General features: G+C 41.7%; 1 protein-coding gene across 1 annotated transcript; it reads right to left on the bottom strand.

Moving 5' to 3' along the window:
• Positions 1–428: 428 nt before the first annotated feature.
• On the bottom strand, positions 429–18517 carry SERINC1 (serine incorporator 1). Its single transcript, XM_058802892.1, has 10 exons — positions 18386–18517; positions 11864–12025; positions 10196–10389; positions 7293–7372; positions 6967–7104; positions 5537–5706; positions 5347–5437; positions 4042–4183; positions 3704–3934; positions 429–1966 (listed from the first exon to the last, which is right to left on the bottom strand). The coding sequence occupies exons 1-10, from the start codon at positions 18422–18424 to the stop codon at positions 1828–1830; spliced, it is 1386 nt and encodes a 461-aa protein (XP_058658875.1). The 5' UTR covers positions 18425–18517; the 3' UTR covers positions 429–1827.
• Between the last annotated feature and the right edge of the window lie 2419 nt (positions 18518–20936).

Below are 20936 nucleotides of genomic sequence, written 5' to 3'. Positions count from 1 at the left end.
CCATAGACAGAGCAGTCTGCCCATTTTCTGAATTCAGCAATTTGTTCTTTGCTACAGGACTCAGGAACTTTGTTACAGGACTGTAGAAGCGGTGTTCAGGTGTTTTACCTGAATTCAAACAGGTGTGATCCAGTGAGGTGGCAGCAGTTGATGAGGCAAGAATGCAGTTCCAGGTGCAAAGCACGTTCATGTTTACTGGGACATGGTTGCCAAGGGCATAGGACTGTCAAAGAACTTCACCCAGGGGGTTACAGGTGACCTCCTGAAAGAGCCAGGGACTCACAGGTGTGCTCTGCAGCACTGTTGGTTCTTCTCAGAACCTGACAGTGCTACAAAGCATCCCCAGAAGAGAGGATGAGAAGGTTACACAAACCCTTGCAATAGCCACATCCGGCAGCACCATGAGACATCAAAAGTCATGGGACATCTTCATCCAAATTTATTTATTAATAAGGTAACAACATATTCCAAATTATTACAAGCCTTTACTAATCTTTCCGTTACTGTCTCAAGTTTGACTTGACATGTCAGATTTTTTGCAGTAAATGTCAGTGTTCAGGTGCAGAATTAAAATAAAAGCTTAGAGAATAGCAACAGGAAGTCACAGTTACAAACACCACAGAAAGGGATGAGCATGACATCTGCTGCAGGCTCCAGGGTCACTCCCAGTCAGGCGGCTCTAGGCTCAAGTTGTAGCAAGTAACAGAGAAATTATGCAGCTTATAACTTCAGTTACAAAGCAGCAAGCACAAAAGCATTTTAAGATTTCGTAACTGCACAGGAACTATGCCTAGATTTAGACTTTCTAGGCTCAAGTCCATCTCTGGCAATGGACAACAAGCAAAATACCTAATACAGTAAAAGATTTCAAGATTCAGAGCCCCAAATATTTTAAGAAACCCTTCAGTTGAAGCCTCAGTAAATGCAACCCTCCTTTAGTTATTGTAACTTCAGTGCTTCTTTTTCTCCGCATTTTTTTTTAATCACAATACTCAATTCCTCTAAAGGGCTTACAAGCTTTTACCACTCGGCTCCTTGCAAACTTCATGATTGTAGTTTAGCCAAGAAAGTGGCACACAAAACAGCAATAAATTACAGCACAGCTATGCTATGTAAACTACTTAAAAAACCAATAATACTATGTAGATGCACATTGTAAACAGGTGCCTTAAAAACATGCTTCTGATACCAGGGTATTCTCCCCAGGGTGCCTGTCCTGTGTGCAGTGGGGCACACTGGACTGGCTCCTCTGCAGCTCCAGGTGCAAGTTTTCCCCCTCACATCTGTGCTGAAGCTACCACTGCCCTCGGCATGGGAAAAGTCAGGCTGGTAGTGTCTAAGTGCTGCAAGACATCCAGTGAACCCACAGCACTCCTTTGAGTCTAACAACACTTACGCAAGGCTTACTTGGGAATCAAGGCAACAGGGATCATCAAAGGCAGACCCTCTTCACTTGTAAAGCCTGACCTAGCACTGTTTAATTACCCTTATTAACACTTGCACTTCTTTTCCTACAACCATTTAATGCAATTGAGGGGAAGAAAACATACTTCCCAAAGCTCTCGATCTTACATCTTGTGCTCCCAAAGCACTCAAAGGAGGAGTAATCCTCTGAAAACCATCGTTACAGCAATTACCACTGAGCTGAGCTAGAAAAAGTCATTTACTGAAATGACAAGACATGATTCAAGGTAATCATGCAGGACAAAGCAGGGAATACTACCTGGACAGCACACACACATGTATTTACACCCGCACTACTAGCTGGAATACTGTTTGTTTCAGGGACGCGTGGTGCTAGCACAGCCTCCTCCAGAGCAGCACAGCTCAGTCAAAGTCGCGGTTGGTGAGAACCAGCGGAGCCACCAGAGTCCACACGTACAGCACGATGCCAATCCAGCTGGAAGAGATCTTCACCCACACCGACGGCCACTTGCTGGTCATTGTCTCGTAGGAAGAATCCGGGCTGTGAATCAAGGAAAAGACAAAGGATCGTTTGCAATTTTTTTCAATATAACATACTTGTGTTCTAAGCTACCCTTCAACACTGTTTTCACAGGAGATCATTCTCAATTCACACACCAAAGGACCCTTCTCCCAGGCAGTTCACACCAGTCTGTACAAGAACACAACTTGTATGTAGGTGTCACAGGAGGTGGAAAAACAACCACAGCACAAAAAATACTCAGTATGAGAAGCTGCCAAAAAGCAGAAATAATTACAAGGAATCTCTAACAAATCTGCAGAAAGGCAGTAAATCAATAGCACTTTGAGACAAAGAGAATGTATTTTGCCTTGCCAAAGGACACCACTGTCGCAATACGACATGAACAACACTCACACACTGATATGTCCAAGGCAAAAAAAGAGTGCATTTCCCGACCTTGTTATTTACAGAATTCCAAAAGTGACCATGGATTGGAGGATGAAATTGCCACCTCTCCAACCATACTGGTCAAACCAACAGTCCATCAATTCTCTCCTCCTCCAGAAAGGAATGCAAAACAATCATTATTTACAAGAAACTCCATGACAAAAATGTAAACATCAGAAGGCTTAGAAGAACTTTAGAAGAACAGGGCAACACACCACCTAGAGAAATTGATCATCTTGATGTCATATTGGACCCAAGTAGGGCCACAAATCAATTTCACAGCAGGACTATCTATTAAGAGTTATTTCTGAAGGAAGTAGCTTTTAGTGTTGCTTTTTCAATACAAATTGTTCTTTGCCATGTAACTAGAGACCATAAGCTGTATTTTTTATTCTGATCTGATCTAGCTGTTAGCAACAGTTCACACACAGGAGGACTATTTTATTGTTAGGATTTTTTCCAAGGATCAGACAACATAATTTCCTTCCACCAAGCCCCATCAGAGAATGGCTGTGGTTGGAAGAGACTACTGAAGGTTCTCAAGTCCATCTCCACTGTTCCAGCGGGGACACCTAAATCCAGCTGCCTCAGACAGCTTTGGAGTGCCTCCAAAAATGGAAATTCCACAACTTCCCCTGGCAACCTGCACCAGTGCTCAGTCACCCTAGCAATGGAAAAATGTTTCCTGATGTTCAGTGGGAACCACATATGTCTCAGTTTGTGCCTTTTGCCTCTGGCCGTGTCACTGGGCACCACTGAGAAGTCCTGGCTCCATCCTCTTTGCACACCTCCTTCAGGTGTTTCTACACATTGGTGAGACACCCCTTGGGCCTTCTCTTCTCCAAGCTGACCAGTCCCAGCTCTCTCAGCTTCTCCTCATATCACATATGCTCTAGTCCCTTAATCAACTTTGTGGCCCTTTGCTGGACCCTCTCCCTTGCCTCTCTCATATTGGGAAGCCCCAGAACTGGAGGAGATGGGAAGAAACACCTTCCCCTTGACCTGTTGATATAACATGTCCTTTTTCTAGCTCTCTGTACTAGACATGGGCCTAGTGTTTACTAATTTTTAATTGTTATATAATTTAAGACTTTATCCCGTTCACTTTAGCAGGATGCATTTCAGCAGTTCAGTGAATAACAGGAATCATCCTAGAAAATATGGCAGGCACTTGTGAACAAGGTTGGCTACAGTTTTCAGATACACTTCCCTTGAGAAGGCTCACTCAAGACTGACATTCCAGAGCATGCAACTTGTGCCTCCTTTTCCAGCAAGAGACAGCCTCTTGTATGCTCATTATCAGCACAACATCTAATCAAAGATAAATACCTGTACCAGTTGGTAAGTGTCATCATGATATACAGTGATGCCAGGAAAAGCATGAAGTGGAAGAAGGAGTAACTGTAAGTAACTCCATCCCTCTCATTATCTATAGCTCGGTGAACATCATCTCCATCATCAAGGGAGCCATCACTCCTGGGCATTCCATCCTCTATCAGCGTTGACTCATCGCTGGTCAGCATCAGCTTGTTAACCTGGCTGTTGTTGGATGTCCGGATGCTGGATATGACAGGAAAGGACATGGTACAGATACCCAAATAAATACAATTTCATATCCAACAATAAGAAGTGATACAAATGAATGTATTTTTTTAAAGGAATCTCACCTTGAATAGAGAACACACAGCAGAAACAAAACCAGTCCTACAATCCCTTGCGCGTCCCACCACTGCACTACCTGACCTTGGGTTGGAATGGTGGTGCTGTTGTAACCAATGATGCTCAGCAGACTGGGGTTACAGCGCCTGTCTGTGAGGGAAATTGCATTAGAACTTACATAAAACAAGAACAGGACAAATATTTAATAGCACATTTCCATGCTGAATGCACAGAAATAGAAAGGAACGTCGTGACTGTGACAGTCTTTAAGTGAAATTTGAATTTAATTTTAGCCTACTGAATCTCTCTAGAGCAGGGAAATGACAGTATATGGCATAAAAATCTATGTCTTTGGGCAGATAAAAGGATTCTGAACTTATGTAAGATATGCATCAACTGCTTTACTATTCCATCTGACATAATTAGATGCAACAAAACAGAAATTTCTGTATAATAAGCTTCAGAAATTCTACTGCTAGAAAACAGGTTTAACAAACATATTCTATAGATGGGGTAGTCATCCCAGAAATGGAAAACAATGCCAGTAAGTCAGTTTTTTTATTATGAGTGGTTCCCAACCCACAGCATCCACAGGTAACACTGATGAAGCAGCTGAAAGTAGTAGACAATCTTATTTTCCCATAATCACTGCCTGAATTAGATGACTCATGTATTCCATGACACAGAAGCACAGAAGACTGTCCACAGCTAAGACAAAAGGGTCAGAGACCCAATTAAAACCACTAAAATCAATATCTGGTGATTTATTTTAATCATCATAATTTCTGCACTGGTAGAGAGATGAAACTCCTAGACTCCTCAGGGGAGTTGCACTGATCTGCAAAATCTAAGCTTTAGAATACTGCAGTTCTGCCAGTAAAGAGCAGAAATTACATGCCATACAAGCAGGGGGAAAAGACACAATCTTAGCATGCTAGTTGCAGGGCGGGGGGAGCTCAGAGATGTGTGGGCAAGGCCATGTTGCTATTTTACACATCCCACATTGTTGCTGGGAGTGTGGCTTGAGGGGAGGAAAAGGTGAGCACCTCCCAGAAGAAGTGGCACTCTGCTTCCCTCTCCCCCTCAAGGGAACTTGTCTGGGCAGACCCTGCCCTCCCTCCCTGCTGCCCTATCCCTTCCTATCCCTCAGGAGAGTGGGCTCCTAGCAGTACATGTAGCTGAGCCCTACCATATGCACATTCTGTTACCCTGCTCTAATGCTGCCCTGCAAGAAGTGGAAGTACAATTTATTGCTGAACTGGTTACCCAAAATGTTACTACCCAAAGTGTAGTAAAATTGTTACTACACTTACCTGGCTCATTGGTCATGGCTGACCAAGTCAAATACATTGTGTAAATTGTGATCACCGAAGACTGCAGCAAACCAGATCTTGGCTGAGATTCCTAGACAAAGGAGTCACAGAACAGGTAAGTTAGGCAATCAAAAGTTGCAGGCACAATTATATTGTGATAATACAGGAGGTAAATGAATTAAAATCGTACCTGAATCCTTGGCAGAATTGACATTACAGAAGCACCAATACACAGGAGCATATTAACACTGATGAATGTCTTGTTTTCAGAACAACCTTCTGGATGAGTGTAATAAACATAAAACAAGACAATAGCTACCAGAGACAGCAAATAGTTGACAGCTGTAGCTGAGAGGAGAGCTGTGAAGAAACAAAACCATAGTTAAACTGGTTAATAACAAAGACTACTATGATTGGAATAAATACTGCATGATTATCAAGTGTGGGATACAATATACAACAAGAATTCTGAGTACTGAAATGTAAAAGAAGTTCTCAAATAGCCCGTGAAGAAACAATACATTGGAATCCTGAGGCCATGCTTGATTCTCCAGTGCCCTAACAGCAACCAGGAAGAGCAAGGAGAATAAAGGAACATAGATAGCTGTACTGGACACACTTTGGCTAACAGCTTAAAAATGAAACTGAAGAAATACTTCAGCTTCAGAGGCGAACACAAAATCTCATTTCCAAATTACATCTTAGAAAAAACACTAAATAGAGAAGCAGCCAGTGAATTAACACAGGCCATACTGTCTTCTGAAACACCTAAATTATAAAATCTCAAACACTTTATTAAAATAACATTTCTCCAGTGAGATGACTTTACTCTCCTTCACTACCTTGACCTTTCACTCAGTGTATACCTCCAAAGAATGATTAACTGGCAACCAGAAAAAACAATTGTTTGAGATGATTCCACTCAACATGATGCACTAGCAGGTTACTTTGTTTTTAATCAGCACTGAAGAGCTAGCAAAAGCTACAACTAAAAAAAAAAAAAAAAACAAAAACCCCCAAAACAAACAAACAAACAACCCAAAACCAAAGAACCCCAACAAAAAACCCCCAAACTGACCCAAAAAACAAAACAAGAAAAACCCTAAAAGCTGCAGCTGCCACTTTTCTGATACCATGATGCACAGAAAGCTCCACCTGAACATGAGGAAGATCTTTACTTTGTGTATGACTGCACCCTGGAATAGACTGCCCAGAGAGGTTGTAGAGTCTCCCTCACTGGAGATATTCAAGAACCATCTGGACACAATCCTGTGCCATGTGTGCTCCAGATGACCCTGCTTGAGCTGGGAGGCTGCATCAGATGAGCTGCTGTGCTCCCTTCCAGCCTCACCCATTCTGTGATTCTGTGAAACTCATGCCTTGCACCCAGGGAACAGATCTTATTACTCAGAGGCTGCTGCATCTTCCCCTGCTTCCCCTTATTTAACCTGACAACAGAATGACATCAATGGAGCTGAACTACACATCTGAGAAAATGACACTCCTGCATGAAGCAGCCCTTTCTGCATTGGTAAAATGAACTATTCAGTAAGTAACTTATTTAACACAATGCACATTAAATTAAAGTTAAAACTTGACTGTAATATAGTCCCTCCATACCTGCATACCAGCATCTTGAGTTTCCTTCCTCCATTTTTTCAACCCAAGATTCATTCCAGGAATGGGCAAAGTCAATAAGCAAGACCAGCTGAATAAGAATAAAGCAGAATGCTCCAGCCATACCTACATAGAACCACACTAGAAGAGAAGTAAAACAAAATCAGTTAAGAACCATAGGTTTACCCCCCATCACAGTGTCCCTAAACACATAGAAGCACTACAGTTACACAGCTACAATTAAAACTGTATGACATCAGCATGCACTTACTTTATTTAAAACTAAGTATGATTGCACCATGATACAGAGGAAGACAACATTCCCTCACCAGTTGTAAATGGTCCCTCTGGGATGAAGAAAGCTCCAACACTAATTGCAAGCGCTGTCGCAAATTTAAAGAACCAGAATCTAAAGGGAAATAAAAGAAAATAAGGCAACTGTTAGGTCTGGTCTAATTCATATATAAAATACACATCTTTAAGAGTTGTTTTTTTTTTTTTTTTTTAATTTGCTCATTCTTAACTTGCCTCACTTGAAGCAGGATAAAAATTTTATCTGCCCAAGATTTTTGCTCTCTAAAAAATTATGCTTAACCTGTGTTAGACTGACACAGAGTTTGACACATTTCCCAGATGTATCTTCTTACTTGAGAGTTCCAAATCAGGCCAATTGTGAGCTGCTTTTTTTCTTCCTAAGAATGTTTTAAACCAGAGCAGTGAGATTGTTGGTTTGTCTGCATATCAGAAAAATGGGTTAAAAAATCTCTTTGTACTTTTAATATCAAAGATCACATTGATGCCTACAATGACATCAAATATTATGCTGGAGCTCCCTACCAGTCCTGGTTCACTTCCTACATGAGAGAAATATACAAACGTCTAGATTCTTCCCATCCAACTTCAGATTCTTTAGGCCTACTGAGCTGATGAGGATTTACCACAAAAACAAAAGCAAATCATTTATCCTGCACAGAAAAGACACAATCAAGTTCCAAGTCCCTACTTCAGGGCAGTATCATTGGAATTTTTCTTCCAGTAAAAGACATGAACTCACAGACCATCAAAAGAGATCAGATGTTTCCAGAAAGCATACATGGGAATATCCTTCAAAGATACAACAACTCACCCCAAACACTAACTGTATAAATATACCCTGCATAGAGAACTTCAAACTGTTATGCTAACAAAACTGTAAGGAGGTAAAGACTATTTTTTCTGATCCCAGTGACAGGCAGTTCCAAAAACAGGCATGATGCCATCTACATGCACTTCAAAACTGAATATAACACCAGAAAGATATGTACCACACCCCCACAATGTCAACCACTTGTCAGTTTTTCAAGTTTTCTATCCCTTCCCATTTATTCCCATACTTTAGCAAGTTTAATCTCTCCTGCTGGCTGTTACAATCAAGTGATGGATACCAGAAGAACAAATTCCAGTTGTGTGGAGAGGAATTATGTGAGATGACAGGAGTGTAGAATACAGAACAAAATGAACTAACTCCCTGGGATACAGAGAGGTGACAAAATCCAGTCTGAAAGTTGAATTAAGTTGTAACATTTACAGTGCAATACAAACCCCACTAAAAGTAGTTTTAGAATCCACTTTTTTAATCAATGTCATTCTCAATTAGAGAGAAACATAAATAGAAATGGGTTCAAGTTTATATATACTTAATCTCTAATTCTATACTTTTCTGATGGATCTTACTGCTCTACCCCATTCTACAACTGAAAACAACAGTCATCTGAAATAACACCTAAAGCTGCTGTGCATTCTGTACAAGCTAGCAATTATCTTGTGGATATAATTAATTTTTTTCTATTGCCATCATAAACCTGAGACAAGAAACCACTCTGACTGCCATTAAAAAAGCAGAGAAGGTGAACATTGGCACCAGATTGTATTATTGAGCTTAACTTGCATGCAAGCATGAAAAAGTTAATACACCTATATGCAAAACCCTAATATTCTGAATATTTCAAATCACTGACAAAAAGATTACATCTCAAAATATTACTGAACATACAGACAATTTCAAAAATTAAAAGCCATAATGCTTTTCATAAAGCTCACTGTAATGCATATTATTGAAGCAACGAGTTATTACAGAAGTATTGAAAGTAATGTTATTTAAATATTTTACCAGCAACAGTTAAATTTTTCCTTTTATCCTAGTGCTGATGTTAGATTGGCTAAGAAGAGCACACTGCTATGGGTTGCATAAACAGTACCTAAATTTGTATTGGAGAGCACAACTCCAAATAAGGTTATCAAGAAGATCCCAAACACTTTAGAAAAAATTTAGGTAAAAAACATTCCTCATTATGGGAAATCACCATGTGCCTTTTTCTGAAAAAGAACCAAAAAACAACAGAGCTCTGATACAGAATGTAGCTGAACCACTTTCTTTTTGCTCAACAAGCATGTTCTCCTGAACAAAGCAGGGTGGAGGGAAAGGCTGAACTGAGTTACTCTTGCTAACATATCTTAATATGTACTCTCTTTTTCTTTTCCAAAAAAACCCAAAAGTAAACAAAGCAATATTCTGCTCAGTCTTAATTATTTTCCCCTACAGAAATAATTTGAAGCTTTTTCTCTTTTTATGTTAGACACGTTTAATCCTACTATACTGAATACAAAATAAAATTCTTGGCTTAGCTGTTCATAGCTTCTGTTAAATACAGTCACCTCTAAAAAGCAGTAGTCTAAGCAAACACTGTGACCACCAAGATTAGGCACCATAAATGGTTTTAGGCTTTTTAGCATCATGTCCTCTCACAAATATTTACATTTCCTTGGTTCAAGGAGCTTCATTACACATAGGCAGAACTTGGATGAAAACTACTGCTTGTGTCAATACACAAGCTGAAATGCCACTATATTCTTACATCTGATAACCTTAACTAAAATGAAATACAAATGAAAAGTCACTGGGAAGCTCAGAAACTAGATACATAACTCTTTTCGTTTTGCAGAGGGGCAACTGAGAAGATAGCAGAAAGAGAAAAGATATGTTTTATACATCTACATCCATATATATGTGTAACTACTATGACCTTTAAAACAAAACTGTTCAGAAATGAAAAAAAGTTCTTACAAACTTCAAAGTTAAGAGGAACATAATTCAGATGAGGCTCCTAAATATTTTTATTTCTTGAAAAACTCTCTGTGGAATGAAACAAAAATTAATCACTAACTCATCTCAGCACTCATTTCTGCATCTTACCCATTGTGCACCGCTGCTCTGGGGTCATTGCTGCTCTTCACTTTGATCATCAGCAAGGAGAAGAGCAGGAAGAACATGGCCATGCCAAAGCACACGCGGTACACGGCCTTGTAGCCAACCAGCACATCACAGTTCACGTGGCCCTGCACACCAGGAATACTTGTTCCCAACCCTCCGTCACAAAATCCAGGAATCTGTGATAAATACAAGACACATCAGTCATCATTAAAAGACTTCCTGTCAGTAAATGAATATTAATACATTTCCAATACTCAATTTATTACTATTGTAACATTATGTAACTATAAACACTTTTAGAAAATATGATATTGAAGGACTGCATCATAAGCTACAGTCCAACTAGAATATCAAACACATGCAAGGAAAAAAAAAACTGCATAGGCGGGATAAAATGAAATAAATCTTTCCATGAAATAGTTTGGGTTGGAGAAGACCTTTAAAGCTCACCTAGACTAACCCCTCTGCCATGGGCAAGGACATCTTCAATTACATCAAGTTGCTTGAGGCCCCATCCCACCTGACCTTGAATGTTTCCATGAGTGGGACAGGGATCTTATTAACAGGTTTTTTATGTTATTAGCAATTTCAGAACTTCTCAAAGAAATGCAGTTTTCCCTTGCTGATCTGAATCAAGAGATAATTAAAGATCTGTGAACTTGTAAATTTGACTTGACAGTTACTATCAGGCTTATGACATAGCTAGGAGGTGGCAGCCTAGTTACATCTCTTTAAAACAGACACAGCCTTTCCCAAGAAAAGTACCCTCACTATCAATTAGGTGTGTCTGCAATTTCCATATGAAACAGCTGAGAACATTCTCTCCAGTCACTACCAGGACATGAGCAATATCTTTCAGAAGTCAAATCATACTCCAGAAGGCTGTAATTTTCTTTCCTAGGTAACTTAACTTGGCTCTCACTGAAGCTCTAAAGTGGTAACTACACCAACCTACAATACACATTTACAGATGAATAATTTGGGGGAAAAACCATGAAAATCATGCCTAACCAAAGCTACTATCTACTGAAAAAAACTTAAGACTGCAAAACAGAACTGAAGTACATGCAACCCAAGTTCAGTGAACCTGTAAGCTCTACTGTAATTCACATTACCATTCTCCAGTTTTATATTGCACCTTCATATAGCTAATAAACTGTAAGATGCTACAAACACTTCCTAATTCCCTATGTGGAAAACAGGCTACTATGATGAGTGAAAAATACTTTTGTTACACACTGCAGAATTTAAAATAGAATTTTAACTAGCACAGCATGACAAAACTAGAAGACATCTTAGAGTGTGGTTGGTTTTTTTTAATCACAACCACAATAAAAATCAATTAAGTGCCATAAATACAAGCATCTCAATAATACTTAATTTGAAAGTACACATACATAAATTTTCTTGTTTGATACAAAATCTTTTCTGCTCTGGAGAAGAAGAGGCTTTACCTCAAAAGAGTGCTTTTCACCTACAGAGGGATCTTCCCACAACATCTCTGACTCACAAACAAAGTAATGGTGACTGTGAAGCACAGCTGGTAGCAAAATGACATATTTCCAAATAAAACCCATGCTTTTCAAGATGTCAATTACTATTATTTGTAAGATTTGTTCTCCCAAAAATGCTAGCAATAAATAACCTGACCTTCTTCAGCTGCTCTTCCATGCCAGGTATTAGCATCACACAGGCAACGCTGACGCCGAGAAGTAAAAAGAAGGCATAAATCAGCCGAGTTATGGTGGAGTTGTTTCCGCTGGGGCAGCATCGGCACAGCAGGCACGGGGCACTTCCACACAAGCATGGTATCTGACAAAAAGACAGAACATGAATTATTTAAAAAGCTTAGGATTACTATATTACTAGATTTCAATATTTAATCAAGCTGTGCAGATCATCAGATATGATGGAAAATTACTCATCCTGTGCATGCCACCATTGGTGCAGACTAAGTCACTGCTACATGCCACACTGCCACCAAACAACAGCGCTTCCCAATGCGCCGCTGCACGGTGAAATTAGTGATTTCTAATACTTCTCAATAGTTGCAAGTAATCATTTAGCCATTCAGAAGAAACAAAGACTGGATTCAGGCTCATTTGTTCTCTTGAATTTTATTTCATTTCAGCCAAATGACATGCAAGGAATGCTTTTGTTAGCAACTACATCCTCCCTTCCACAGCTGCAGAGATTAAACAAACACACCACAGGAAAAAGATATGAGCACAACTGTTACGTAGGTACACTCTCAGCACCTGGCACAGTTGGGATAAATTCCTCATTGGGGCCATAAATATTTCCAAAACACAAAAAAAAACAGGTGATAGAGCCTAAATCTTAGGTTGCAAACTATTTCATATTAGCAGTTACTCACATATCACGTGATTCTGTTAGTCTGCAAAATTAACTTATGCAATGTAAAAGTTACAAACAGTAAGAACAGAGCAAATATGCAGAACATGTGTTATTGATACCAAATATCAACAGCAGAAGTTGATATTTGCTATCAATACTGTATGATATTGATACCAATATCATGGTATCATGGGGAATGCTGTACAGTTGTAATACTACAAGGGGGAAAAACCAAACAGGACAAAATTTACCTGTATTTAATTCTCACATAGAAAATTGCGGGAGGAAAAAAAGGGAGCTATTTCACCAGGAGAGGGTTGGGAAGCAGGGAACAATTCTCTGCCACGTGCAGTGTGACAATTTGGGAAGTAAAAGAAAGGCAAGGTCCCACAAGCAAACATTAGCCAAAGGAGGAAAGGTACAGTCAAAATGTGTGATCACTGCCCTTCTCTAAACTACAAGAAACCATGACACACAAAGATACAGAACAGAGTTAAAACCCAGCTTCTCCCCCAGCACACATACAGAGACCACCTGTATGGGACAAAATCCACAGTTGTCCATCACTGCGTGAGACACACACTCACCTAAGGACAGGAGTAGTTAGAAGGCCACATGACCAGGACATTCCAGTCACCCAGTAGGACAGGCATGTGTCAGAAGGGGTTCTCAGCAGTTTAATCATATGACAACCAAAAATGCAAGCAGTCCGCTGCTACCGGAAGAGCCCCAGGGGTTGCCGGGAAAAGCAGACAGGCTGCCACAACACTCCTGAGAAACCCTCCGGACAAGGCCGATTATCATTCCTACAGTTTCAACCAGACTCACACACTGAACCCACAAACTTCATCTTTTAAATAACTTCCCTGTATTATTTTTGGCACATGTTCCGTCCCAAGGAGCCAACATCTTCACTTCACTACGATACAGAATCATCTTTAAGGTGGCAAACTTCACCATTACATGTGTCTGCTAAACCACTGAAACTAGGCAGATTCTCATTAAAAGTATTTCAGGATGTAATAGTTATTATATTGCCCCTTTTTACCTTCTCCTCCACTCAGTGCAGCACAAATAATATGAATGCATTGATTATAGGAGGTTTCATCTCAATATAATAATGAAATTATTTACACTGAGAGCAACCAGTCCCTGCAACAACCTCCCCAAGGATATGGTAAGAGTCTCCACCACTGGAGGTGTTCAGGATGCAACTGGACAGAGTACCAGATCATCCCACTCAGGCCCTCTTCTTCATAAAAGATGGAGTAGGTGTCTCGGGCTTTTGTGGTCGAGAGGACTCTTGAGGTATTAGAAAGTCTTTTTTTCTAGCCCCATGACTGAAGAAGAAGTCGAGATTCACTGGTTCTGCTTTCCAAGGTTGTTTATTTTATCTATTACATTCTTTCTCTGACCTGCTGAGATTTGTCTGGCAGGTTGGTTTGTGGCACACTGACTGACTTTGGGGTGGTGTTGACTTTTTATACTAAGAACTACGTGTACTTTATTTACAATAATTTTCCAATACCTTTTACTTATGTTAGGCAGTCTGTCTCTAAACCAATCGAAAAATGTCACCATCACAGCAGAAGATGGAGGACAAGAAGGAGGAGAGGAGATGCTCAGATTCTTTTATTTTGCTTCTTGAACCCCCCTTTTAAAATCTCAAAATTCTACTTTGTAAGCAGGAAACGTATGGCAAATATTGTCTGCAAATGCATCAGAATTTTACAGTACTACTGTCTTACACTATTTCCTACACACACAAATAACCTTTCCAGTGAAAAATATCTCAGTTCTCTGTTCATAAAATTACTTTCTTGAACTAATTCTGTCTGCATTAGTATTTCTAAACATACTTTTGAATAAAAGGTTGAGTTTGGCAGAATAGAATATATGATTAGGCTCAACTGCTGCAGAAAACACGGGGACAGAAGCACTGGTTACAAAAACTCACTTCTGTAAGGCATCCCAGTGTTTGTTAGATACCTAAATAATTCAAGCAACTTGCTCCTTGCCTCAGTGGAAGCACAAGCATGAATGCTTCTACAGACAGGAGAGACTTGCAGTAGCTGGAATGAAGATGATTGTCTCCACCTCACTGGAGCAATGTGCCTCAAGAGAGGCCGTATACCTCACTGGAGTGTCTGAGCTCCAACACCAGCTTTTAAAATGTTTTGCCCCTAAACAGCTCATGCATATCCATCTCTGAACAAGAGACACCTGTTGATACATGATACTATTTATACAAGCTGGCTTCTTACACAAGGAATCACGTTACAGTCCAATTCTCTCTTTGGCAAAAGAGAATAAAACGCACACCATTCCAACAAAATAGCAGTATACTATCAGCAAAACTACTTGTTACAGACTTCACAAAGAACAGGAACCAAGGAACATTCAGCCCATGGAATTCAGCTTATCAGCAGAGGAGACAAGGTGAGTTTGTGCCACTTTCTTCCTAAATTTAAAGCACACCTCCCACAAAAATTTCAGCAAAAAAATAATACCAACAAAAACTACTCACCCTGACCTGCAAGATACTACCATGGAGATCAAAGCTCAACTCCCCAATGTGACTCAGCTTAGTGACAGATACAGACAAAAAGTTACTCCACAAGTACTTTTTCATTTGCTTCTGTAAGGAAGCTTAGACAAAAGTTACTCAGACACAGCTGAATAAAATCTATTGCCTTCCAGAAACTTTACTTACCTACCAACTCATATCCCTTTATATTTTTGAGGAAAAATAAGCAGCTCAATGGTGCTTACTAAGGCAAAATAATAAAAGACAAACCCACACACCTATTCTGGGAGCAGCCAGCAGGGCTTACAAGTTAATTCATGCCTGCGCAAAGAGTCATTTCATTCCCCAGGGCAGTGGAAGTTGCATGAGGAACACGTAACAAGATGTATACTGAAGGAGAGAGAAGGAGACAGAAAACCCCACAAAATCATGAAAGGACAAATTTTACTGCCCTTGATGCACACAGAACAAGTTTTTAATATTAAACATAATCTTCCTACTGGCATAATGACTAAATGATTATATATTGAATTATTTGCAAAAACACTAAACCCCTGATGGGCCTAGCCAGGGTTTAGCTACATTATCCCTACTCTTAAGCTTACAGACACTGAATTAATCAAGATCTTTGCCTTGACAGAGAATATTAAAAGAGCAAAAGAGCAGCTCAGTTGTTTCAGAGAAGAGAACAATAGAGGCAAGACACAGCAGAGGGAAAACAGCGCTGCCTTATCAAGCCTGGCTGTCAGGAGCAGAAGACTTTTGCTGAGATGACTCTGCTCTTATGGCTTTGGCCTCAACCTCATCTCTGACAGGCTCCCCCTGCTCTTAAAAATGCTACCGTGAAGCACTGCCTGATCAGCACAGGGGAGTGCAGAGCAGTCACACACAGCAGCAGCACAGCACAAAAGCACAGAAGACACAAGCACGGCAGGAGGCTGAGCAGAGAGGCTCTGCACAGCACACCGCGCGGCCCTGCCGAGGAGCGGCAGCGACAGCAGCGTCCCCAGGGGCAGGGGAGCTTTGTGGCCCTGCGGACAAGCAGCAGCGACAGCAGCATCCCCAGGGGCAGGGGAGCTTTGTGGCCCTGCGGACAAGCAGCAGCGACAGCAGCATCCCCAGGGGCAGGGGAGCTTTGTGGCCCTGCGGACAAGCAGCAGTGACAGCAGCATCCCCAGGGGCAGGGGAGCTTTGTGGCCCTGCGGAGGAGCGGCAGCGACAGCAGCGTCCCCAGGGGCAGAGGAGCGGCAGCGACAGCAGCGTCCCCAGGGGCACGGGAGCTTTGTGGCCCTGCGGAGGGGCAGCAGTGACAGCAGCGTCCCCAGGGGCAGGGCAGCTTTGTGGCCCTGCGGAGGGGCAGCAGTGACAGCAGCGTCCCCAGGGGCAGGGCAGCTTTGCTGGCAGTGCCACAGTCCGCACCACACCAACCCCACTGCACCTGGTCCTGCGGCTCCCTCACCCTCACTGGGTGCTTCCTCCTCAGAGCCACAGACTGAGTTTGGACTGACATATCCCTAGAGAGCAGCGTGGACAGATTCCTCCTGCTCAGAACTGCTGTACAGGCTCTAAGTGCTGATTAGCTGTGGTTTTAAATGTGGAAAGAAAATGATCCCTTTAAAGCCATCAGGGGAAAGAGAAAAATAATACCAACAAAAACTACCCATCCTGATTTGTTTGAGCATTTCAAAGGAAGGGACAGGGGTTAACTACTCACAGTAAATCTGATTTAAGATTATGATCTCATGGAAATCATTTTATCTAACAGGCTGAATTTCTCTGCAGAAAAACAAACAATCAAGAACAAGTAGATAGGGGTTCTTCAAACACTACAAACACCAACCAGTTGTCAGAAAGCCTGTTTATGAACTTGAAAACACAGTATATATTAACTCAAGCATTTGAAATAAAGCCTATAGTTACAATGTCATGAAGTATTTAACAATAATTTAAGATAATACTGTTAACTATATCCAGTTAGTAATTCAAACCTAAGTGGCTAAACCATTAAGTAGTATGCAAAATGTTTATGAGAGCAAAATGAGCCCTGACAGTAATTAGTAAAAAGGATATTATCAGTGTTCTAGTTGATTATTTACAGGCATATCAGCCTGGAAGTTAATTTATGCATATTTCCTAATTCTATGATAATTTCGTATAATTTGTACGTGAGATTAAGGGATTATGGATCATGTCTCTTAATTAAAGGTCACTCTGTACTAGAAGAGCCACAACCCATACATTCAGATGTACGAGCCTGGATAAATATGAGGTCTTGTTATATCACTAGAAGTGTGTGCATGAACGCTTTAATAATAGGTAATGTAATTTGATTCATGCATGGTACAATTATTTTTGGTATTAAAAATTCAGATTTTCACAATCCCACTGACATTCTTACTGCAAACATCTAAAAACTCACAAACCACTTGACTGTGTCAATATAGACAAGGACAAGACTTGGAAAGACATATCACTTATTGATATAAAAGCAGTGTCTCAGCTGAAGACTCTTTACCAACTTCTTCGCTTTCCTTCATCGTGCCAAGAGTCTTAATGCCATCTCAATCTACTGTTTCCCATGAACAAACATCACCTGACTGACGTGGTGACACATTACCACGGATTACTGTGCCGCCAGGAAAGGATGGCTCGGCGAGACAAAGACGCTACAAAGGGTGGAGCTGCTACAGACAAAGCCGTAAGAAAGAGGCATTAAATACAAATATTAGAATCGGGAAAACGTGCGGGTTTTGATTTTCCCGAAAGAAAGGCTGAGTTCAAAGCATTTGACCGGACTCTTTGGAGATTCGGGGAGGTGATTTCAGCGGACACCGCGGCACCACCCGCACAGCAACGCGGATTGAGCGGCGCCCAGCAGCTCGGCAGGCCGGCCTGTCGGGGTTAAGGACGCAGCTCCCCACAGCGCCGGCCAAACGGCTCCGACGGATCCCTGCGGATCCCGGGAGCAGCCCGAGAGGGAACACGGCCGGGCCCGCCCCCTCCCGCGGCGGGGAGAGAGCCCTGCCCGGCGGAGCGGGGGCCGCGGCCACTGGGGCGGACCGAGCTCGGACGGGGCCAGGCAGGGGCCGGGCAGGGGCCCGCAGCCTCCCCGTGCCGCAGGAGCAGGAGGGAAGGCAGCGCCGCAGCCGCCCTGGGTGACACAGCCGCGGGGAGGCCACGGGCGAGGCCCGGGTGCGGAGGGGGGGAAGCGCCGGCTGCCGGCTCCGAGCCTGCGGCTTGCAGGGAAAGGCAGGGAGAGACCCCCGCGCCGCCCGCGTCCACCTTACCCAGCTCGCCATGGAGCAGAGGCCCAGGACGCTGCCCATGGTCCCCGGTGGGCTCGGGCTCGGGCTCCTCCAAGATGGAAGCGGCGGCCGCGGCTCCCGACGCCGTTGTTTACTGCTGCCAGCGGCGCTTCCGGCCGCTGACGGCGCGGGCACGTCACTGCCGGCCTGGCGCGGGAACGCGCACGCAGGGATTCTGTGGGGCCGGGGGGTTCTTGGGGCTCGCGGCTCCGTACGCCTCAGGCCTAATGATCACAGAATCACGAGGTTGGAAGAGACGTCTATGATCATCAAGTCCAACCTATGCCCTAACACCTCAACCAGACTATAGCACCTAGTGCCATGTCCAGTCTTTTTTTAAACGCGTCCAGAGATGGTGCTCTACCACCTCTCGGGAAAGAAGAGCATTCCAGTACTTTATTCTCCTTTCGGTGAAAAATTTCTTCCTAATGTCCGACCTATACCTTCCCTGATGTAGCTTTGAGAGAGAGACTGTGTCCTCTTGTTCTGTCAGTGATCAGGAAAGGAGATCCAGTCAGGGCAACAGCAGCAGCCAGCATCCTTCAGTCAAGGGAGCTGAAGCCTAAAGCTTGTTAGTTGTCAGCTGTGGATGCAGCAAATCAAGGTGTAGTAAACTGGATGTAGTAAAGCAAAACGTTGTATGTCAGTAAAACAGATAGCCAAGGACACCTAGGAGCTAGCGAACTTTGAGGATGTCATAAATCAAGGTGTTGATGCATGTCTATGGATACATTATTAACTTGGCAAAATATTTAATGTCCATGCGTCCTATAGCTGAACTATGTCCATTATAATACTAATAGTCACACAGGTCACAGAGACCCCTGGCCAGGTGCAGACCCTCACCCGCTGTGTGCACAGATGTTAGCTGGGGTTATGTAGACTGTAAGGAAATTACCAACTAATCACAGTAGATGAGCACAGCCCCAAAAAAGGGGAAAGGCCCACAAAAAAAGAAAATAGTCCTGGAAGAAAAAGTAGGGCCTGAAAATCTTTTAAAAACAATCAATCAAGGACCAGAAAATTTAGGTTATATATTTAATAATACAAACATTATAATATATACTTATATTTATTAAAAATATTTAACAATAAGGGTATTATAATACCAAGGATACTGTCTCAGTACAACCCTTTCATTTGTAAAAAATCTTAAGATCAAAACTAGACACTTAAGGATACATAAAGAAATTGGGTTTTAAAAATAAAATACTTAGAAGTATACATTGTTTTGCAATTTAAGAACATTTTTGTCTCTTACAATTTTCCCTTCTTACTAACATGCAGTCATTACACTACTACATACTGGCTCAGATTTGATTTATCTGTGGATGTTGCTAAATCTGTCACTTTCAATTGATTTTAAAGGCAATCCTATTTTCAAAATGAAACATGAAAAGGCTGAGAAGGAATTTTTGCAGGCTGAAGGTTGAAGGCTGCAATTGTCTAGTGAGAAAAAGTGTGAATAATTAATAAAATTGTTATAGCTATTTGTTTGAAAGGTAAGTACACAGAATCAGTGGACATTGAAAAATTTTGGAGTACCTTTAGTTCAGCCAGTAGATCCAGAACAGTAATTCCTAATGTTCACTTTTGTTTGTGCACTGATTTGAGCCAGCGAGGTGTGCTGTGCTCATCTCCCACATAACACCACCGCAGTAGCCACAAGGTGCTGGAGGCGCAGCATCAGCTCACAGCCAACATTGCAGCTTGCTTCATGTGATGAATGCATAATCTCCATTTCCCTCTCCTTTGTGGAACCTTTAATCTTCTTCAAAGATGAGTTTTCATTAGCTACTGATTTTTTTCCGCTTCAGTATTCCCATAATTTTCACAGTGTACTCTTTTTCCTTACAAGAATTTCTGATAGCCATGGCAGCCTATTTCTCTCCATACCAACCTGATCTCATTTTTTTGTTCCAAATACTAAATCCAATCATTGTTCTCTGATTCAGTCATTACTTCTGCTATCTTATTTGGAGTATCCACTGTGGAAAGATACTGAAGCATTATGTACGCTTCACTGAACCACATTCTGCTCCTCCTTCAATACACATATTTTCTAAGACATTGTAAAAGAGAAAAGATCTGCTATAGGAATTTCTCTCCTGGAATTGTATTCCATTTTCAAGCCCTACAGTTGCCTGACAGCATTAAATTATATTGTGAAATACCAGTTTTACTTGATTGGAAGGGGGGTGGAATTCATCATACCCAGATGGCTTCCCAGTGTGGTACCTTGATTCCCTGTAACCCTTTTGAGTTTGAATATGATAATCATAGTTGTCCATCATTTGACTATCTCTCTGATTATTTCCTTTTAGAAAATACCAGGACTCAAATAGCAGAAAAGGTTTTTGGTTTTTTTCTTGTTTGTATTTGGGAGCTTCTTACTAAAACCTGCCTGTTTGTCAGGTGTTTGTTGGAAAATGATAATTTTTCCAAACTAGAGACCACCTTTCAGTTTCATGGTCTGCACAAGCAACCGTGATCAGCTCCTTCAGTGCACCCCAGATTTGCAGGGAGCCCAGAG

Source organism: Ammospiza caudacuta, chromosome 3, assembly GCF_027887145.1.
Source record: "Ammospiza caudacuta isolate bAmmCau1 chromosome 3, bAmmCau1.pri, whole genome shotgun sequence".
Taxonomy (NCBI): Eukaryota; Metazoa; Chordata; class Aves; order Passeriformes; family Passerellidae; genus Ammospiza; species Ammospiza caudacuta.
This window is presented reverse-complemented; position numbering and strand designations above follow the sequence as displayed.